Source organism: Camarhynchus parvulus, unplaced genomic scaffold (assembly GCF_901933205.1).
Source record: "Camarhynchus parvulus unplaced genomic scaffold, STF_HiC, whole genome shotgun sequence".
In the NCBI taxonomy this organism is placed as follows: Eukaryota; Metazoa; Chordata; class Aves; order Passeriformes; family Thraupidae; genus Camarhynchus; species Camarhynchus parvulus.
Window position 1 is genome coordinate 1058797 of NW_022148237.1, and position 17834 is coordinate 1076630.

Genomic DNA, 17834 nt, shown 5'->3' on the forward strand with positions numbered 1-17834 from the left:
GGGAGTGGGGGAGGGGCCGGGCGGGGCTTCCTGGGGGTGGGGACACTCCCGAGCTGCCCCTCCCCCACCGCACCCATGGCGGCCCCGGGGCTGCTCCTGGTGCTGGGGCTGCTCCTGACCCACAGCGGGAGCCCGGGACACGGCGGTACTGGGGGAACTGGGAGCACTGGGAGCGGAAACTGGGAGCACAAACTGGGAACACTGGGAGCACAAACTGGGAACACTGGGGGGACTGGGACGGGACATGGCAGTACTGGGGAAACTGGGAGCACAAACTGGGAGCCCTGGGAGCACAAACTGGGAGCACTGGGAGGGGGCACTGGGGGAACTGGGATGGGACACGGTGGTACTGGGAGCGCTGGGAGCACTGGGAAGGGGGGAACTGGGAGCACTGGGGGAGGAACTGGGTTTGCTGGGGGTACTGGGAGGGTCCTGGTGGGAACTGGGGGCACTGGGAGCTGGGTAGAGGGAGGGGGGAGTGGAGGCTTAAGGGTTACTGGGGGGAACTGGGAGTACTGGGAGGAACTGGGAGGGACTGGGGACAGAGGAACTGGGAGGGGCTGGGAGGGGCTGGGAGGAACTGGAGCCGGCAGAAGGGATTGGGCCATACTGGGCGATACTGGGAGCACTGGTGACCTGGAAGTGACCCCTGGCCCCGCCCCCAGCGGCCACGCCCGTCTGGTGCTTCACTCGATTGGAGGAGGACGGAGAGGGCGGGGCCTGCGTGGAGCCGCTGGGGGAGGAGCCGCTGCCATTGGCCGATTGCTGCCTGAACCACGCCTACGGCTACAGGCTCCGCCCACACGGCCACTGCCGCAGCTGCCGGTCAGACACGTCCACTATGGTCACGCCCACCATGACCACGCCCACCCCGAGCACGCCCACCAATGGCCACACCCATTGTCAGCTACACCAGCCTAAGCCACGCCCACCTGCCCTGTGGCCACGCCCCAAAACGGCAGCCCCGCCCACATTGAGCCCCACCCACCAAAAGGCCACACCCACTACAAGCCACACCCATATTGTCTAAACCACGCCCATCCCAACAATGCCCTCCCACTCCAGCCCCACCCACACCTGGGGACACTGGGAGGGGCTGGGGGACACCAGGTGACCCTGAGTGACCTCAGGTGACACCCTGGTGGCCCTGGTGACCCCAGGTGACCCCGGGGTGACCCCAGTGACCCCGCGTGGCATTGAGTGACCTCAGTGGGCCTGGTCACCCCAGGTGACCCTGAGTGACCTCTGATGACCCAGGAGACCCCACGTGACCCCTGGGCTACACCGAGTGGCCTCGGTGACCCCAGCTGACCCTGGGTGACCCCTGATGACCCCGGGTGACACTGAGTGGCCCCAGGTGACGCCGCTGTCCCCGTGGCAGTGCCGGGGCCTGGGGGCCGTGGGAGCCCTGGAGCAGCTGCTCGGTGTCGTGTGACGAGGGGACACAGAGGAGGGGACGCAGCCGCGGCCACGGCGGGGGACACGCAGGGGACAGCACCGAGTGGCAGCTGAGGGCGTGTGACATGGGCTGCTGTCCTGGTGGGACATGGGGACAAATGGGGACATTGGCACAGTGGGGGACACGGGGACATGAGTGCGACATGGGGACATTGGCACGCTGGAGGACATGGGGACATGGGGGGGACATGGCGGTGATGACGCTGTGGGATTTGGGGACACGGGGTGACACGGAGAAGGGTGACACTGCAGGATTTGGGGATGAGGGGGGATTTGAGGACAGTGAGGTGACACTGTGGATTTGGGGACAATGAGGTGACACTTTGGGACTGGGGACAGTGAGGTGACACGGAGGGGGGTGACACAATGGGATTTAGGGACGGTGAGGTGACACTGTGGGGTTGGGGACAGGGCAATGACACGGAGGGCAGTGACACTTTGGGATTTGGGGACACCGGGGTGACACAGTGGGATTTAGGGACACAGTTTGACACTGCAGGACTGGGGACATTGGTGGGGGGATTTGGGGACAATGAGGTGACACAGTGGGATTGGGGACAGTGAGGTGACACAGGGTGACACAGTGGGATTTGGGGACAAGGAGGGGATTTGGGAACACAGAGTGACACAGTGGCACTGGGGATGCCGTGTGACACTGGGATTTGGGGACACCGTGTGACACCGTGTCCCTGTCCCTGCCAGACGCGGGGATTTGGGGCCCGTGGTCCCCCTGGGGTCGCTGCTCTGTCACCTGCGGGCGGGGCGGGGCCCAGCGGCGCCACCGCAGCTGCTCCAGCCCCTCCCCCCAGTGCGGGGCCACCTGCGGGCCCGGCGACAGCGAGGACACGAGAGAGTGCGAGGGGACAGCGGGGACCTGCCCCGGTGAGGGGGAGGGGAAAAGGGGAGGGGGAGGGGCACAGGGAGGGAGATCGGGGGGAGGGGAGCGGAAAAAAGTGGGGGAGGGGGCGGCAAGGTGTGAAGTGGGGGGGAGGGGGAGAACCCCAGGACCCTTCGGGATTCCCCCCGTGAGAGATTTGGGGGAGGGGAGGGTGTGAAGGTGGGGAGGGGGCGGGATGCGGTGGGGCGGAGCCTCCCCTGACCCCGCCCCCCGCAGTGGCCGGCGCGTGGGGCCCGTGGGGGCCCTGGGGTCCGTGCTCGGGGTCCTGCCGGGGGGCGGGGCCGGGCCCGGGGCGGAGCCGCCGCCGCCGCTGCGATTCCCCGGAGCCATCGCGGGACCCGCCCGGAGCGCCGTGCCCCGGCAACGGCGCCGACAGCGAGCCCTGCCCGGGGCTGCCGCCCTGCCCCGGTGAGAGCCCCGGGATCCCCCCGGGAACCCCTGAGACCACCGGGACCCCTCAGGATCCCCGGGACCCCTGAGACCCTCCCCGGGAACCTCTGAGACCCCCGGGACCACCGGGACCCCCCGAAACCCTTCAGGGCCCCCCGAGACCCCCAGGATCCCTTGAGTTCCCCGGGACCTCCGGGATACCCTGAGACCCCCCGGGACCCTCCGAGACCTCCAAGAACTCCTTGAGACCCCCCCCCAGATCTGCCCAGGACCCCCCAAGACCCCCAAACCCCCCCAAACCCTGAGACTCCTTGGACCCCCAAGACCCCTCCTAACCCCCTAGGATCCTTTGGGACCCCCCAAGAACCCTCAGGACCCCCCGAAAACCCCTCGGGACTTCCGGGACACCCCCTCCGCCCCCACTCTGACCCCTCCCTTCCCCCCACAGTGGACGGCGCGTGGGGGGCGTGGTCTCCGGCCACGCCCTGCCCGGTCACGTGCGGCCTGGGCGGGGTCGTTCAGCGCCGCTCCTGCGACGCCCCCTCCCCAAAACACGGCGGGAGGGGCTGCGAGGGACCCCGGAGCCGGCGGGGGCTCTGCGGACCCCGCGACCCCTGCCCAGGTGAGGGGCGGGGCCTAAAGGGGCGGGGCCTAAATGGGTGTGGTTGCGTGGGGCGGGGCTTAAATGGGTGTGGCTGTGTAGGCGTGGTATTTTGGGTTGAAGGGCGGGGTTTAAAGGTGGGGCGTGGTCTGGTGGGTGGGGTTTGATTGGGTGGGGTTTGTGGGCGTGGTTTCGGAGTGGGTGTGGTTTTGGGGTGGGCGGGGCTTTGAAAGGGAAAATAAAAGGAAAACGGGAAAAGAAAGGGAATAAGGAAGGGGAAAAGGGAGAAGGGAAAAGCAAAAGAAAAAGAGGGAAAATAAGGAAGGGGAAAAGTGAAAAAAAGAGCGAAATGTAAAAAGGGAAAAGAGAAAAAAAAATAAAAGGAGGGAAAGGGAAGGAAAGGAAAAATGATGGAAAGGGAAAGTGGAAGGGGAAATGGGAAAGTGGAAGGGGAAGTGAAAAGGAAAAGGCAAAAGGAAAAAGTGAATAAAGAAAAGGAAAGGAAAATATAAAAGGGAAAATAAAAGCAAAAAAGGAAAACTATAGAGAAAAAGGAAAAGAGAAGGGAAAAAAAAAGGGGAAAAAAGAAAGGGAAAGGCAAAAAGGAAAAAGAAAAGGGAAAAAGAAAAGGGAAAAAGGAACAGGGAAAAAGGAAAGAGGAAAGGAGCTCCCAGCTCCTGTTTTGTCCCCGCTGTCCCCTGACTTTTCCCTGAAGTGTCCCCTGGGCTGTCCCTGTTCTATCCCTGCACTGTTCCTGCTGTCCCCCTCCCCACTGACCCCCATCTCCCCCCAGCCCCGGTGTTCTGGGGTCCCTGGGGTCCCTGGAGCCCCTGCCAGCGGCCCTGGGGTGACATCAGCTGCAGCCGGGCCGTGGGGCAGCAGAAACGGACGCGGGACTGCGAGGGGCGTAGCCCGGGGGGCGCCGCCTGCCCCACGGACCAGGGGGGATCCATCGAGCTGCGCGCCTGCTACAGCGTCCAGAACTGCGTGTGTGAGTGCCCCATAGCTCCCCATAGCTCCTCACAGCACCCCAGAACTGCCCCAGAGATCCTGGGATAGCCCCATAGCCCCATAGCACCCCAGATCTGCCCCACGGACCAGGGGGGATCCATCGAGCATCCAGAACTGTGTGTGTGAGTGCCCCATGGATCCGGGGGGAACCCCAAACCTCTGCAGGGCTGCCCCATAGATCCAGGGGGAGCTCCAGAGCACCCCAGAGCTGCCCCATGGATCCTGGGATAGCCCCACAGCTGCCCCATGGAATGGGGGGGGAGACCCAGAGCACCCCAGAACTGCCCCATCGATTGGGGGAAGCCCTGAAACCTCCCCATGGCTGCCCCATAGATCCTGGGGTAGCCCCACAGCTGCCCCATACATCAAGGGGAGCCCCAAAACCTCCCCAGAGCTGTCCCATAGATCCAGGGGAGCCCCTAAACTGCCCCAGAGCTTCCCCAGAGCTCTCATTTGGAGCCCTATAGCCCAAAATTGTCCTTCAGCTGCCCCATGGCTGCCCCACAGCTGCCCTATAGATCCTGGGGGGAGCCCCATAACACCCCACAGCTGCCCCATAGATCCTGCTGGGAACCTATAGCACCCCAGAGCTGCCCCACAGATCAGGGGGAGCCCCAAAACCTTCTCAGAGCTGCCCCATAGATCGTGTTGGGACCCCCTAGAGCTGCCCTATAGATCCTGGGTGAGCTCCATAACACCCCAGAGCTGCCCCATAGATATAAGGGGAGCCCCAAAACCTCCTCAGAGCTGCCCTATAGATCCTGGGGGAACCTCTAGGGCACCCCCAGCAGCCCCCCTGCCCCATGGGGCGCTGTGGGGCGGGGCTGACGCTCCCTGTGCCCCCCCCCCCCCCAGTGCGCGGGAACTGGTCAGACTGGAGCCCCTGGGGGCTCTGCACCCCCCCCTGCGGGGCCGAGCCCACCCGGAGCCGCAGCCGCGAGTGCCGGCCCAGCCTGCCCGACTACCCGTAAGTGCGGGGATCTGTGGGGCCGGGGGGGATCTGTGGGGCCGGGGGGGATCTGTGGGGTTGGGGGGGATCTGTGGGGTTGGGGGGGATTTATGGGGCTGGGGGGATCTATGGGGTCAGCCACAGCTGTGAGTGCCGGCCCAGCCTGCCCGAGTACCCGTGAGTGGGGCTGGGGGGGGATCTGTGGGGCTTCTATGGGGCCAGGAGGGGATCTATGGGACTGGGGGTGGGATATGGGGCTGGGGGGATTTATGGGGTGTGTGGAGTCTGTGGGGTCTCTATGGGACCAGGGGAATCTCTCTGGGGTCTCTATGGGGCAGAGCTGACCCCAATCCCCCCCCCCAGACTGTCAGTGCCTCGGGTGGGCTCCCCGGGGCTCTCTGTGGGGTCCCTATGGGGTCTGTGGGCTGTCAGTGGGATCTTTGGGGTCCCTATGGGATCTTTGGGGTCTCTATGGGGTCTGTGGGGTCTCTATGGGGTCTGTGGGCTGTCAATGGGATCCTTGGGGTCCCTATGGGATCCCTATGGGGTCTGTGGGGTCCCTATGGGGCAGAGCTGACCCCAATCCCCCCCCAGGCTCTCGGTGCCCCGGGTGGGCTCCCCGGGGGTCGCCCCGGTCTCGTTCTGGGGCTCTCCCCGCCCGCTCTGCGCCCCCCTCGAGGGGCAGCGGCTCCGCCTGGAGGAAACGAAGCCGTGCAGGAACGTGCGGCCCTGCCCCCACCCCGAGGGTGCGCGGGGCGAGGGGACACCGGGGGGGGGGGAGGGGCGGGGATCCCCTGGGTTCTGGGGGGGAGGGGCAAATGGGAGGGGAGTGGGGGAGGGGCGGGGAATACCCCAAATGGGGGGAGGAGGGGCAAAGGGAATCCTCGGGGGGGGAGGGGCAGGGTGGGTTCCATGGGGGGGGGAGGGGCAGGGGTCCCTTCCCTGACCCCCCCTTCCCCTCCCCCAGACGAAGGAGACTCTCGGTGACCTCGTGGGACCCCAAACCCGCCCGGATTTACCCCAAAACCCCCCCGGCCCCTCCCCCCCAATAAAATCCCAGCATCGAAACGGCTCCGAGCGAGTGGGGGAGGGGCGGGCACGGAAGGGGGGGGATCCCGGTGGGGGAGGGGCCGCATGCAAATTTCCGCGATGACGTCACGGACACCACCCCTCCAGGTTCCGCCCCTTTCTGCAGAACCAGGGGTGTGGCTGATGTGACGTCACATTACACCACGCCCACGACTTTATAGGGCGTGGTCCTGGGCGTGGCCGGAAGTGACGTGGGCGGGGCGGGGCCGCCCGGAGATGGTTTTGGGGAGGATTTTTGGGGGGGAATTTTTGGGGGGGAAATTTTTTTGGGGGATTATTTTGGGGGGATGGAGCCCTAGAGGAGGATTTTTGTGGGGGGGGGTTTAGGAGGATTTTTTGGGGGGATTTTTAGAACGATTTTGGGAGGATTTTGGGGGGGGATGGAGCTCTAGGGTGGGATTTTTTGGGGGGGGGATTTTTGGGGCTCAGCCCAGAGGGTCCCCACCCCCCTTCCCCCCCCCCCCCAGGGACCCCCCGGCAGCGGCTCCGGCCCCTCCGCCCCCTCCCCATCCCCTGGAGACCCCTCCCCAAACCCCCCCCATCCCCTATAGGACCCGGCCTCCCCCCTCCCCCCATAGATCCGCATTTCCCGGGGTCCCTTCCCCCATAAGCCCCCTCCCCATCCCCCCATCCCCCTCCCCCCATCCCCTATAGGACTTCCCCCTATAGCCCTGCCCCCCCCCCAGGACCCCCCCAAATTCCCCCAGAACCCCCCTCAGGTAAATCCCAGGTGATCCTACAGGTGACCCCCAGGTGAGACCCCCCCCCCAAAACCCCCCCAGACCCCCTCAAAACCCCCCCAGGACCCCCCAGGACCCCCCCGCCCCCGGTGATGGAGTTCCTGCGGCGCCGCCTCTCGGACGGGAATTTCTTGGCGGGGGGGGGGATGGGAGGAGACCCCCCCCCAGCTGGGGGAGGGGCGGGGAGACCCCCGCGGACCCCTCCCCCACGGCGCCGCTGCTGCTCGTGATCGCCCCCCGGCACGGACTGGTACGTACGGGGACCCCCCCTAAATCCCTCCCTCGTGGGACCCCCCAAATTCTCATCCTGAGACCCCCCTCTAAATTCCCCCATCATGGACCCCCCCAAATCCCCCTTTCTGGGACCCCCCAAGTTACAATCATGGGACTCCCCCAAATTACAGTCCTGAGACCCCCCCAAAATCCCGCCCTCATGGGACCCCCCCCAAATATCAGTAGTGATGGGGACCCCTCCCCAAATCCTCCACTCCTGGGACCCCCCCAAATTCCACAGATGGAGACCCTCCTCCAAATTCCCCCCATCATGGGACCCCATCAAATTCCCCCTTCTTGGGACCCCCCCCAAATTCCCAATAATGCCCCCCCCCCCAAATTCCCCTTCCTGTGACTGACTCCCCCAATGCCCCTCCCCCACCCTGGGCCCCCCCAAATCTCCTTTGGGACCCCCTTGGTGTTTTGGGGAGGGGGGGGAGGAAATTTGGGAGGGTTCCGATTTTCGGGGGGAGGGGTCTCAGATTTTTTGGGGGGGGGTTCAGATTTGAGGGGAAGGGGTTCAAATTTTGGGAGGGTTTCAAATTTTTGGGTGGGGGGGGTCTCAGTTTTTGGAGGGGTCTCAAATTTTTGGGGCCACCTGTGGGGTTTAATTGGGGTGGGGGATTTGGGGAATAATTTGGGGATGGGAGATGGGAATTTTGGGGGCGGGTCTCTCTAATTTTGGGGTTCCGCCCCCACCCCAGGGTGAAACCCTTCAAGGGCAAATCCGTGCACGGGGACGTGGAGCTGAGGGTGGAGCAGGTGAGTTTTGGGGACCCCCCCCTTAAATTTTGGGTTCCCCCCTTAAAAATTCAGGGTCTCCCCTCTCTGATTTTGGGACCCCTCCCTTAAAAATTTGGGCTCTCTCAAAAGTTTGGGGTTCCCCCCCCCCCCCCCAGATTTGGGGTCACTCCTAAAATTTGGGGTCTCTCGATGCTTTGGGGTCTCCTCAGGTTTTGGGGTCCCCCCCAGATTTGGGGTTTGGGTTGGTTTTGGGGGAGGGGTGATTCGGGGAGATTTTGGGGGTTCTGCATTTGGGATTTCCCTGGATTATGGGGCCTGGCCCAAATTTTGGGGTTTTCTGAACCTCCCATCCCTCCCCAGTTTTGGGGTTCAGGTTTAGGGAGGATTTGGGGTCCCCTCAAGGAAATTTTGGGGTCCCCGAGAAAAATTTTGGGGTCTCTTAAGGGAAAATTTGGGCTGCTCCCAAATCTTGTCTCAATTCAAAGATTTTTGGGGTTCCCATGAGAAATTTTGGGGCCCCTTAAAGGAAATTTTGAGGTGCTCCAAAATCTTGTCTCCCTCAATTCAAAGATTTTGGGGTTCCCTGGAGATTTTGAGGTCCGGCTTCCTAAACCCCCCAATTCCTCCATAAAATTTGGGGGTTCAGGACAAATTTTTGGGGGGAACAGCCAGAATTTTGTGGTGGGGGGGGTGGCCCTCCTAAATGTCAGTGAATTTTGAACCCCTCCCATGTGAATTTTTCCTAAAAAAATCTCTTTTTTTTAACCCGATTTGGGGCCCTGGCCAGGTTTGGGGCGGGACTGAGGGGTCCCAGGGAGGTTTTGGGGGGCCCCCGGCGGTTTTTGGGGTGTCCCCCCCTGGATTTTGGGGTCCCCCAGGCCCAGTTCTCGGAGCTCTCCTTGGCCGCCTCCACCCACGGCGCCCTCAGCGTCAGCATCGACCCTGCCCGGGGCGGCGCCAGGTACCACAGGGGGACCCCTCCCCAAATTTGGGGTCCCCTCCTTAATTTTGGGCTTAATTTGGGGTTCTCCCTCCTTTTGGGGTGGAATTTGGGGTCCCCTCCTCAATTTAGGGATGAAATTTGGGGTCCCCCCTTTTTTTGGGGTGGAATTTGGGGTTCCCTCCTCAATTTATGGCTGAATTTGGGGTCCCTCCTTTATTTTGGGCTTAATCTGGGGTTCCCCCTCATTTTTGGGGCTGGATTTGGGGTTCCTTCCTCAGTTTTGGGGTTCTCTTCTCAATTTTGGGGCTGAATTTGGGGGGCTGGGTTCTCCTTCCTCAGTTTTGGTGTGGAATTTGGGGTCCTGTCCTTAATTTTGGGCTTAATTTGGGGTTCTCTCCTCAATTTATGGCTGAATTTGGGGTTCCCTCTTTAATTTAAGGCTGAATTTGGGGTGCTGGGTTCCCCCTCCTTAATTTTGGGGTGGAATTTGGGGTCCCCTCCCTTTTTGGGGCTGAATTTGGGGTTCCCTCCTTATTTTGGGGTGCTGGGTGTGCTCCCCTCAATTTTGGGGCTGAAATCTGGGGCTCTCTTCTCCTTCTTGTAGCTGACATTTGGGGTCCCCTCCTTTTGGGGTGGAGTTTGGGGTCCCCTCCTTAATTTTGGGCTTAATTTAGGATTCCCTTCTCCTTTTTGGGGCTGGATTTGGGGTCCCCTCCTTATTTTGGGGCTGGATTTGGGATCCCCTCTTTATTTTGGGGTGGAGTTTGAGGTCCTTCTCTTATTTTAGGGATGAAATTTGGGGTCCCCTCCTTAATTTTGGGGTTAAAATTGGGGGGCTGGGTCTTCCACCCTCAATGTAAGGCTGAATTTGGGGTTCTGGCTGTGAATTTCAGGGTTCAAAGGAAGATCGGGGGGGCGGATTTGAGGAGAATTTGGGGCACAAATTCCAAATTTTGGGGTGCGGGAGGGAGGATTTTACCCATTTTACCCTCAAATTTAGGGTGAAAACCCAAAATTTTCAGGAAAAAAAATCTAAGATTTTTTTTTTGGGGGGGAGGGATTTTAGGGGTTGGGATGTGGAGGAGGGTTCAGGGGGATTTGGGGCATATATTCCAAATTTTGGGGTTCAAGGGGGGGGATTTTACCTTGAAATTTAGGGTGAAAAAAAATCAAAATTTGTAGGGAAAAATCTCATTTTTTGCACGGATTTTTTAAAAAATTTTTTTGAATTTTGGTGTTTGTGATTTCGGGAGGGGTTCGGGGGGATTTGGGGACCCCCTGAGCCCCCCCTGTCCTCCCTCCCCCCCCCTCCAGGAAGGTGCGCCCCGATTTTGTGCTGGTGCGGGAGGAGCCCGAGGGCGGCGCGGGTGGCGCCCCCCGGCGGCTGCTGGTGGGATTGCACCTGGGGGGGGTCCCGGGCAGCGACCCCATCCCCGCCCTGTACGGCTTCAGCCACCAACCCTGCCTGGTGAGAACTGGGAGCGACTGGGAGGGACTGGGAGCGACTGGGAGCGACTGGGAGGGGAACTGGGGGCACTGGGAACGGATTGGGAGGACTGGGAGAGGGAATGGGGGGACTGGGATGGACTGGGAGAAACTGGGAGACACTGGGAGGGGATTTTGGAGGGCACAGGGAAAGAATGGGAAGGAACTGGGAGGGACTGGGCAGGAATGGGAAAGGGAACTGGGGCACTGGGAGGGACTGGGTGGGGGAACTGGGGGCACTGGGAGGGGATTGGGGAGGACTGGGATGGACTGGAAGCACTGGGATGGGATTGGGGGGGATTGCGAGGGGGGACGGGATGGCACTGGGAGGCACTGGGAGAGGATTTGGGAGACACTGGGAGGGTGTAGAATGAACTGGGAGGGAACTGGGAGCGATACTGGGAGCACTGGGCAGGGCTCTTGGCCGGGCCCTGACATTCCCAGTTGCTCCCAGTTTGCCCAGTTGGCTCGGCTGCAGCGGGAACTGGGCCATGAGGCCTTTCCACTGGTGCCCCAGCGCTTCTGCAACCGGCCCCGGGGACTGGTGAGCACTGGGAGGGACTGGGAGGGACTGGGAATGGTGTCACTGGTCTCTAACTGGTCTCTAACTGGTGTCACTGGTGTCCCCAGCTCACCGCCCCCACCTTCCCCATGACGGTGACGCTCAGCCCGGCCCCCGCCGGGGTGGGACAGGTGAGTGGGGCGGGGCCTCTGTGGGGCGGGGCCTGAGGTGGGCGTGGCTCGACGAGTGGGTGTGGTTCTATATGGGCGTGGCTCTGCATATGGGTGTGGCTCTGTGGGCGTGGCCAGCAGGGTGTGGCTCTGTATGGGTGTGGCTCAGCGTGGCTGTGGCATTGCGTGCAGCTCAGTGGGTGTGGCTCTGTGTGGGTGTGGTTCAATGTGTCCCACCTCACCTGTCCCTTACCTGTCCCCTTTGGTCTCACCTGTCCCCCCTGTCTCACCTGTCCCTCCCCTGTCCAGGTGCGCGTGGGCTCCCGCGTCGCAGGTGCTGGACGCGGTGGCCGCTGCCATGGGCGGGGCCCGGGCGGGGGCGCTGCTGCAGGGGGGCCCCGTGGGAACCGAGCGGCTGCGGGTGCAGAGGATCGGGGACCAGTACAGAGCCCTGCGGTGAGACTGGGGGCACTGGGAACACTGGGAGAAACTGGGAATGGGACTGGGAACACTGGGAGGGACTGGGAATGGGATTGGGAATGGGATTGGGAATGGGACTGGGGGGACTGGGAAGGACTGGGAACACTGGGAATGGGACTGGGATGGGATTGTGGGACCAGTGCAGAGCCCTGCGGTGAGACTGGGGGCACTGGGGGGACTGGGAGCACTGGCAAAAACTGGGAATGGGACTGGGAACACTGGGAGGGACTGGGATGGAACTGTGGGACCAGTGCAGAGCCCTGTGGTGAGACTGGGAGCACTGGGAGGGTTCATTCTGAGGGCGGGGCTTCTCTCAGGGGCGGGGCTTGGGGTGATAATCATGGCACAAGGGGCTTTCACCTTGGGGGCGTGGCTACACATGGAGGCGTGGCCTCAGTATGAGGGCGGGGCCTAGGCGTGGCTCAGGGTTTGGGGGAGGGGCTTGGTGTACTTCGGGGCAGGGTCTGCAGGAATGGGCGGGGCCTCAGCCAGGGAGCGTGGTCTGTGAAGGGGCGGGGCTTGTGTGAGTGGGGGAGGGGCCCTGCTGACCCCCAGTGTCTCCCCAGGTGGTCCCTGGGGGGCGGGGACACCGCGGGGGAGGGGCCACAGGTGGAGCCGGTCGCTCTCAGCCCCAGGTGAGTGCGAGGGGGCGGGGCTAAAAGGGGCGTGGCTTTGGGAGGGGCTGTGTGGTGGGGGTGGTGCAGCAATGAGGTGTGGCTATGAGAGAAGGGGCGTGGCTATGCAGGAAGGGATGGGGCTAGCACAAACGGGGCGTGGTTAGAAGGGCAGGGCTATGAGGAAAGGGGTGTGGCTATGCAGGAAGGGGTGGGGCTAGCATGAAGGGGGTGTGACTGTCAGAGAAGGGGCGTGGCTATGCAGTGAGGGGCGGGGTTATTGATAGAGGGGTGGGGCTATGTGTGAAGTGCGTGGCTTAGATGGGCATGGCCATCAAAAGGGCAGTGACTGGTGGGGATGTTGTGGGCGTGGCCATTTGGAAAGGGGCGGGGCTTTGTGCAGGGCTCTGCTCAGCCCGAGGGGGTGTGGGCAATGCGAGGGGGTGTGGCCAGGGGCAGTTGGTGTGGCCGCTGAGCCCCGCCCCTCCCTCGGCAGGCACCGGGCGTGGGTCGATGCCTGCGCCGGCCTCTTCGGAGGCGTCGACATCTGCGGGGTGGAGGCGCTGAGGGGCCCCGACGGGCAGGAGCAGATCGTGCAGGTACCCGGCACACCTGGGCACAGCTGGGCACGGCTGGGCATGGCTGGGGGACACCTGAGGGATGTGGGGCACACCTGGAGGACGCCTGGGGCATACCTGGGCATGGCTGGGGACAGGTTGGGACAGGTGGGCACAGCTGGGAAACACCTGGAGATCACTTGGGCACAGCTGGGACACTGGGGACACACCTGGACACACCTGGGCACACCTGGGGAACATCTGGGAGACACCTGGAGATCACCTAGGCACACCTGGGGCACACCTGGGATACACCTGGAATGCACCTGAGACACTTGGTGTCCTCCCATACACCTGGGGGGCCCCACTCCCGACACCTGGGGCACACCTGGGGCACACCTGAGATGCCTGGGGCACACCTGGGGCACACCTGAGCCACTCCCACATCTAAGCCCCGCCCACCTGCAGGTGCTGGGCTCGTGGCTGCCCCTGCTGGGCCCGGGCGCGGCCGAGGACCAGGCCCAGATCGTGGAGTTGGTGCTGGAGCGGATGAGGGAGGAGCTTCCCCGCCCCCGCAGCCCCTCCCCCGCCCGGCCACGCCCACAGGTAACCGCACCTCCCCCCCACCCCCCTCCAGGGGCCTTCTGGACCCCCCAAAACTGAAACCCCGCCCCCCACCCCCCCCTCCTTTGTGCCCTGCAGGTGTCGGTGACGTCGGGGACCCCCCGGCCGGGGACCCCCCCCCAGCAGAGACCCCAACCCCAGGGTGAGTGACCCCTCCCCAACCCCAAAAAATTTTGCGAGCCCCCAAAAATCCGGAATTTTGGGATTTATGTCTTGAAATTTTAGGGATCTGATTTTGCTCAAAATGGGAAAATTTTCGCCATAATGGAACTCAGAAAAATCGGGGGTTTCCAAAAATTCCTCCTCAAATTTGCCCCAATTCATAACATTTGCTAAATTTTAAATAATTCTTAAAAATTGTTCCAGACAACTAAATTTGGGGGAGCCCCTCCTGCCCCTGGGACACCCCAAATCTGCCCCCACGCCCCCAAAATTGAGGGATTTTGGCCAAAATTGAGACCTTACCTGCCTCAAGCCCCGCCCCCTCAGGTGTTTTTCTTCCCTCCAGGTGCTCCGCCCCCGTCCGGACCTGCCCAGCCCCGCCCCCAGCCGCAGGGGCAGCCCCGCCCACAAATGGGTGGAGCTTCACCACACCCCACCCAACCAGGCCCCGCCCAGCCCCGAGGCCCCGCCCAGCCACGCCCACAGGGTGCACAACCCCGCCCCCAAACCCCAACGGCCACGCCCCAGCCCCGCCCCACTTCCCCACAGCCACGCCCACAAACCCCGCCCAGCCCGGCTCAGCCCCGCCCACAAACCCCGCCCAGCTCGCCACAGCCACACCCGCAAGCCCCGCCCACTTCACAGCCCCGCCCACCTCTGGCTGCCTCGGCGCCTCAGCCACGCCCACCCAGCCCGCAGCCCCGCCCACAGGCCCCGCCCACATCCCCGCAGCCACGCCCACAAATTTCTCCCACACCCCAGCCCCGCCCTCAAACCCTGCCCAGTTCTCAGCCCCGCCCACCAGGCCCAGCTGTGTCCCCGCAGCCAAGGCCACAGGCCCCGCCTACTCCACAGCCCCGCCCCCAAGCCCCGCCCACCTCCTCCCCTCACCCCCGCCCCCCAGGCCCGGCGACGTCACCCCAGCCCCGCCCCCAAGCCCCGCCCACTTCCCCCAGCCCCGCCTCCAGCGCTCCCCCTCCGTTCCCCAGCCCCGCCCCCAAGCCCCGCCCTCCTCTGCCACGCCCCGCCCCCCGGCCCGCAGGCCCCTCCCACCACACGCCAGCCCCGCCCCCAGGCCCCGCCCATCGCCCCCAAACCGGCGCTGGCCCCCAAACCCGGCTCTGCCCCTCCCCCCAGGTAAGTCGGGGGGGGGCTCTGGGGGGGTAGAGGGGCGAGGCCCCGCCCCCTGGACCCCCCTGAACCCCCAAATTCCGCAGCCCCGCCCCCGAGCAGGGCCCCCCCGAGAGCCTGCGGGCGCTGCGGCAGAGCTTCGCCAGCCTCTTCTCCGACTGAGCCCCAAACACACGGGGGGTGCCCCAAAAACACCGACATGGCTCCCCAAAAATCCCACCGGGGGTACCCCAAAAACACACCCGTGGAACCCCAAACACACCCCTGGGGAGCTCCAAAATATCAACGGGGACACCCCAAAAATCCTCCTGGGGGGCACCCTCAAATACCACTGGGAGCAGCCCAAAATCCCTTCCAGGACACCCCAAAAATCCACTTGGGGGTGCCCTAAAAACTCCCTAAAACTGCCTTGGGGCACCCCAAAAATGCCCTCCAAACCCCACCCGGGGCACCCCAAAATTTCCCCCAGGGGCACCCCAAAATATCACCGGGGGAGCCCCAAAATACAACCGGGGGTGCCCCATAAATGCCCCCAAGGACTTCCCAAAACCCCCCCAGGGAACATCCCAGAAATTCCTCCCAAACCTCCCTGGTGGACCCCAAAAATCCACCTGCGGACACCCCAAAAATCCCCTGGGGACACCCCAATATTCCCCTGGGGACACCCCAGAAGCCTCCCAACACTTCCGTGGGGATGCCCCCAAAAGCCCCCAGAACACCCCAAAATCCCTTTGGGACACCCCCAAATCCATCCCTGCTTTGTAACCCCACAAATTCCACATCGGGGGGGGGGTTGGGTGCCTGGAACACCTGGAAATTCACCCCAAAATCCACCCAGGACCCCCCAAATCCATCTTGGGGAGGGTCCCAGGGGTTCAGGACCCCCAAAATCCACCCGGGACTCTCCAAAATCCACCCAGGACCCCCCAAATCGATTTTGGGGAGGGGTCCCAGAGGTTCAGGTCCCCAAATCCCCCTGGGAATGCCCCAAATCCACCCGGAACCCCCCAAAATTCCCCCCAGGACCCCCCAAATCCATCTTGGAGGGGTCCCAGGGGTTCAGGACCCCACAAATCCCCCCGGCGTTCCCCTCCCCCCTTGCTCTGTGCTCGCCAAGCCCCTCTTTCCCCCAATTCTGGTGGGGGTCTCTCAGTGTGCGCTTGTGAGTGTGTAAGCCCCGCCCCCCCGCTTGGCCACGCCCCCTCGGGCACACCCTGCTTCGCCCCCGCCCCTTTCACCCAGGTGGGCGGGGTCAATAAATCCCTGAGCTGCTGGCGCTGGGTGCTGCTGATGGAGGGGGCGGGGCTGGGTGGGACCCCCAAAATTGGGGGGAGGCACCTGGGGACACCTGGGCACACCTAGGGACACCTGGGTACAGCTGGGACACACCTGGGACACAGTTGGGAGGGACCTGGGGGGCACCTGGGGACACCTGGGAGGAGCCTGGGGACAGCTGGGGACAGTTGGGGGACACCTGGGAGGGACCTGGGGACAGCTCGGGCACACTTGGGGCTCACCTGGGGACACCTGGGGCACTTGGGGGAAGCCTGGGCACACCTGGGAGAGACCCGGGGGGCACCTGGGGATAGCTGGGACACACCTGGAGATACCTGGGGCACACCTGGGACATACCTGGGGCTCATCTGAGGACACCTGGGTACACCTGTGGACATCTGGGACGGCTGGGAGGAGCTCAGGCCGCATTGTTCGGGCCGCACTTAGCGCGTGGGAAGGTTTGATTGCCCTTTGCCCTGGAAACAAAACTCACCAGCCCCGGTTCCGGATGGCAGATTGTGGGACTCCGTTGGCACTGTTAAAGCAGCCCGAGTTGGCACTGGTGCCAGCTTGGGTCTGGGAGGCATCCTGCGTATCGCCGATTTTCAGGAGCCAGCCGTCCAGAGGGCCACAAACGACAACGCTGGCCCTTTTTCCTGGGACACAAAACTCAGCAGCCCAGGTTCCCATGGCAGATTGCAGGAGCCGGTTGGCTCTATGAAACCAGCCTGGGTTGCAAATTGTGGCTGCTTGGGTCTGCTGATGGGCAGCAAATGCAGCCTTCACAAGTGGCTGTCCATGACCTGGCCTGCAGGGCAGAGCTCAGGGAGGCCGTGGCAGATTCCTCAGTGGCTTTTCATGTCCCCTCTCTGCCAGGCAGACACTGGCATGCTTGGCACGGCTCTGTTTTAGCAGCCTGTTCCTTGGCAGGGCTGTGTGTGCACAGGGTGAGCTCTCTCCTCCTTGCTGTGACACCTGGGCTGGCAGGGATGACACAGTGACCTTGGCCAGCCAATGCTGCCTGTGCCATCACCTGGCACTGACGGGATTGATGAAAATCCTTTCACTGGGATTTTTTATCCTGAGAAGCCTCAGAACAGAAATGGAACCAACAACGACCTGCTGGCTGTGGAATGAGTGCTGGAGATGGTTCAGCAACAGGGGCACCTCGGATTGGTATCCTGTGCATTGTTTCTAATTGAGGACCAACGGAGTCCTACAATCTGCCATCAGGAGCCGGGGCTAGTGACTTTTGCCTCAGAAGGAAAAGGCCGTTGTTCTAATTTGAGGGCCTTTGGCCGACAGTGGCCGGCTGGCTGCTGAAAATCGGCGATACGCAGGATGCCTCCCAGACCCAAGCTGGCACCAGTGCCAACTCGGGCTGGTTTGATAGATGCCAACAGAAGTCCCACAATCTGCCATCAAGGACCGGGGCTGGTGACTTTTTGTTTCAGAGGGAAAGGCCCGTTGTTTATGTTTGGGGGCCACAGGCCGGGTGGCCGCTGGCTCCTGAAAATCGGCGTCACATGGGATGCCTCCCAGACCCAAGCTGGCACCAGTGCCAACTCGGGCTGGTTTGATAGTGCCAACGGAGTCCCACAATCTGCCATCAGGACCGGGGCTGGTGAGTTTTGTTTCAGAGGAAAGGCCCGTTGTTTATGTTTGGGGGCCATAGGCCCGAGGTGGCCGGCTGGCTCCTGAAAATCGGCGATCATCGGGATGCCTGCCAGACCCAAGC

The 17834-nt window shown here is 63.0% G+C and overlaps 2 protein-coding genes and 1 long non-coding RNA gene across 4 annotated transcripts; all 3 read left to right on the plus strand.

The window, feature by feature from the left end:
* Positions 1–64: 64 nt before the first annotated feature.
* CFP (complement factor properdin) lies at positions 65–6585 on the plus strand. Of its 2 annotated transcripts, XM_030969974.1 has the most exons (10): positions 65–145; positions 666–825; positions 1382–1539; positions 2161–2340; positions 2573–2764; positions 3195–3368; positions 4141–4338; positions 5214–5325; positions 5902–6053; positions 6275–6414. In XM_030969974.1, exons 1-10 carry the CDS (start codon positions 76–78, stop codon positions 6292–6294), a joined length of 1416 nt encoding a protein of 471 aa, XP_030825834.1. In that variant the 5' UTR covers positions 65–75; the 3' UTR covers positions 6295–6414. The 2 variants fall into 2 exon arrangements, with proteins under 2 accessions (XP_030825834.1, XP_030825835.1); XM_030969975.1 differs by lacking the exon at positions 5902–6053 and having other exon boundaries at positions 6275–6585.
* A 301-nt stretch (positions 6586–6886) lies between these two features.
* SYN1 (synapsin I) lies at positions 6887–14620 on the plus strand (the record flags this gene model as incomplete). The annotated part of the gene is made up of 12 exons (XM_030969932.1): positions 6887–7386; positions 8114–8171; positions 9032–9114; positions 10411–10564; positions 11036–11125; positions 11212–11274; positions 11563–11709; positions 12300–12368; positions 12844–12946; positions 13373–13510; positions 13607–13670; positions 14037–14620. Coding segments are annotated over exons 7-12 (1056 nt in total), but the record flags the coding sequence as incomplete, so codon positions are not given.
* A 147-nt stretch (positions 14621–14767) lies between these two features.
* On the plus strand, positions 14768–16096 carry LOC115916251. The gene is made up of 2 exons (XR_004061579.1): positions 14768–14827; positions 14908–16096. It is a non-coding gene; the product is annotated as an uncharacterized LOC115916251 (long non-coding RNA).
* The last annotated feature ends 1738 nt before the right edge of the window (positions 16097–17834 follow it).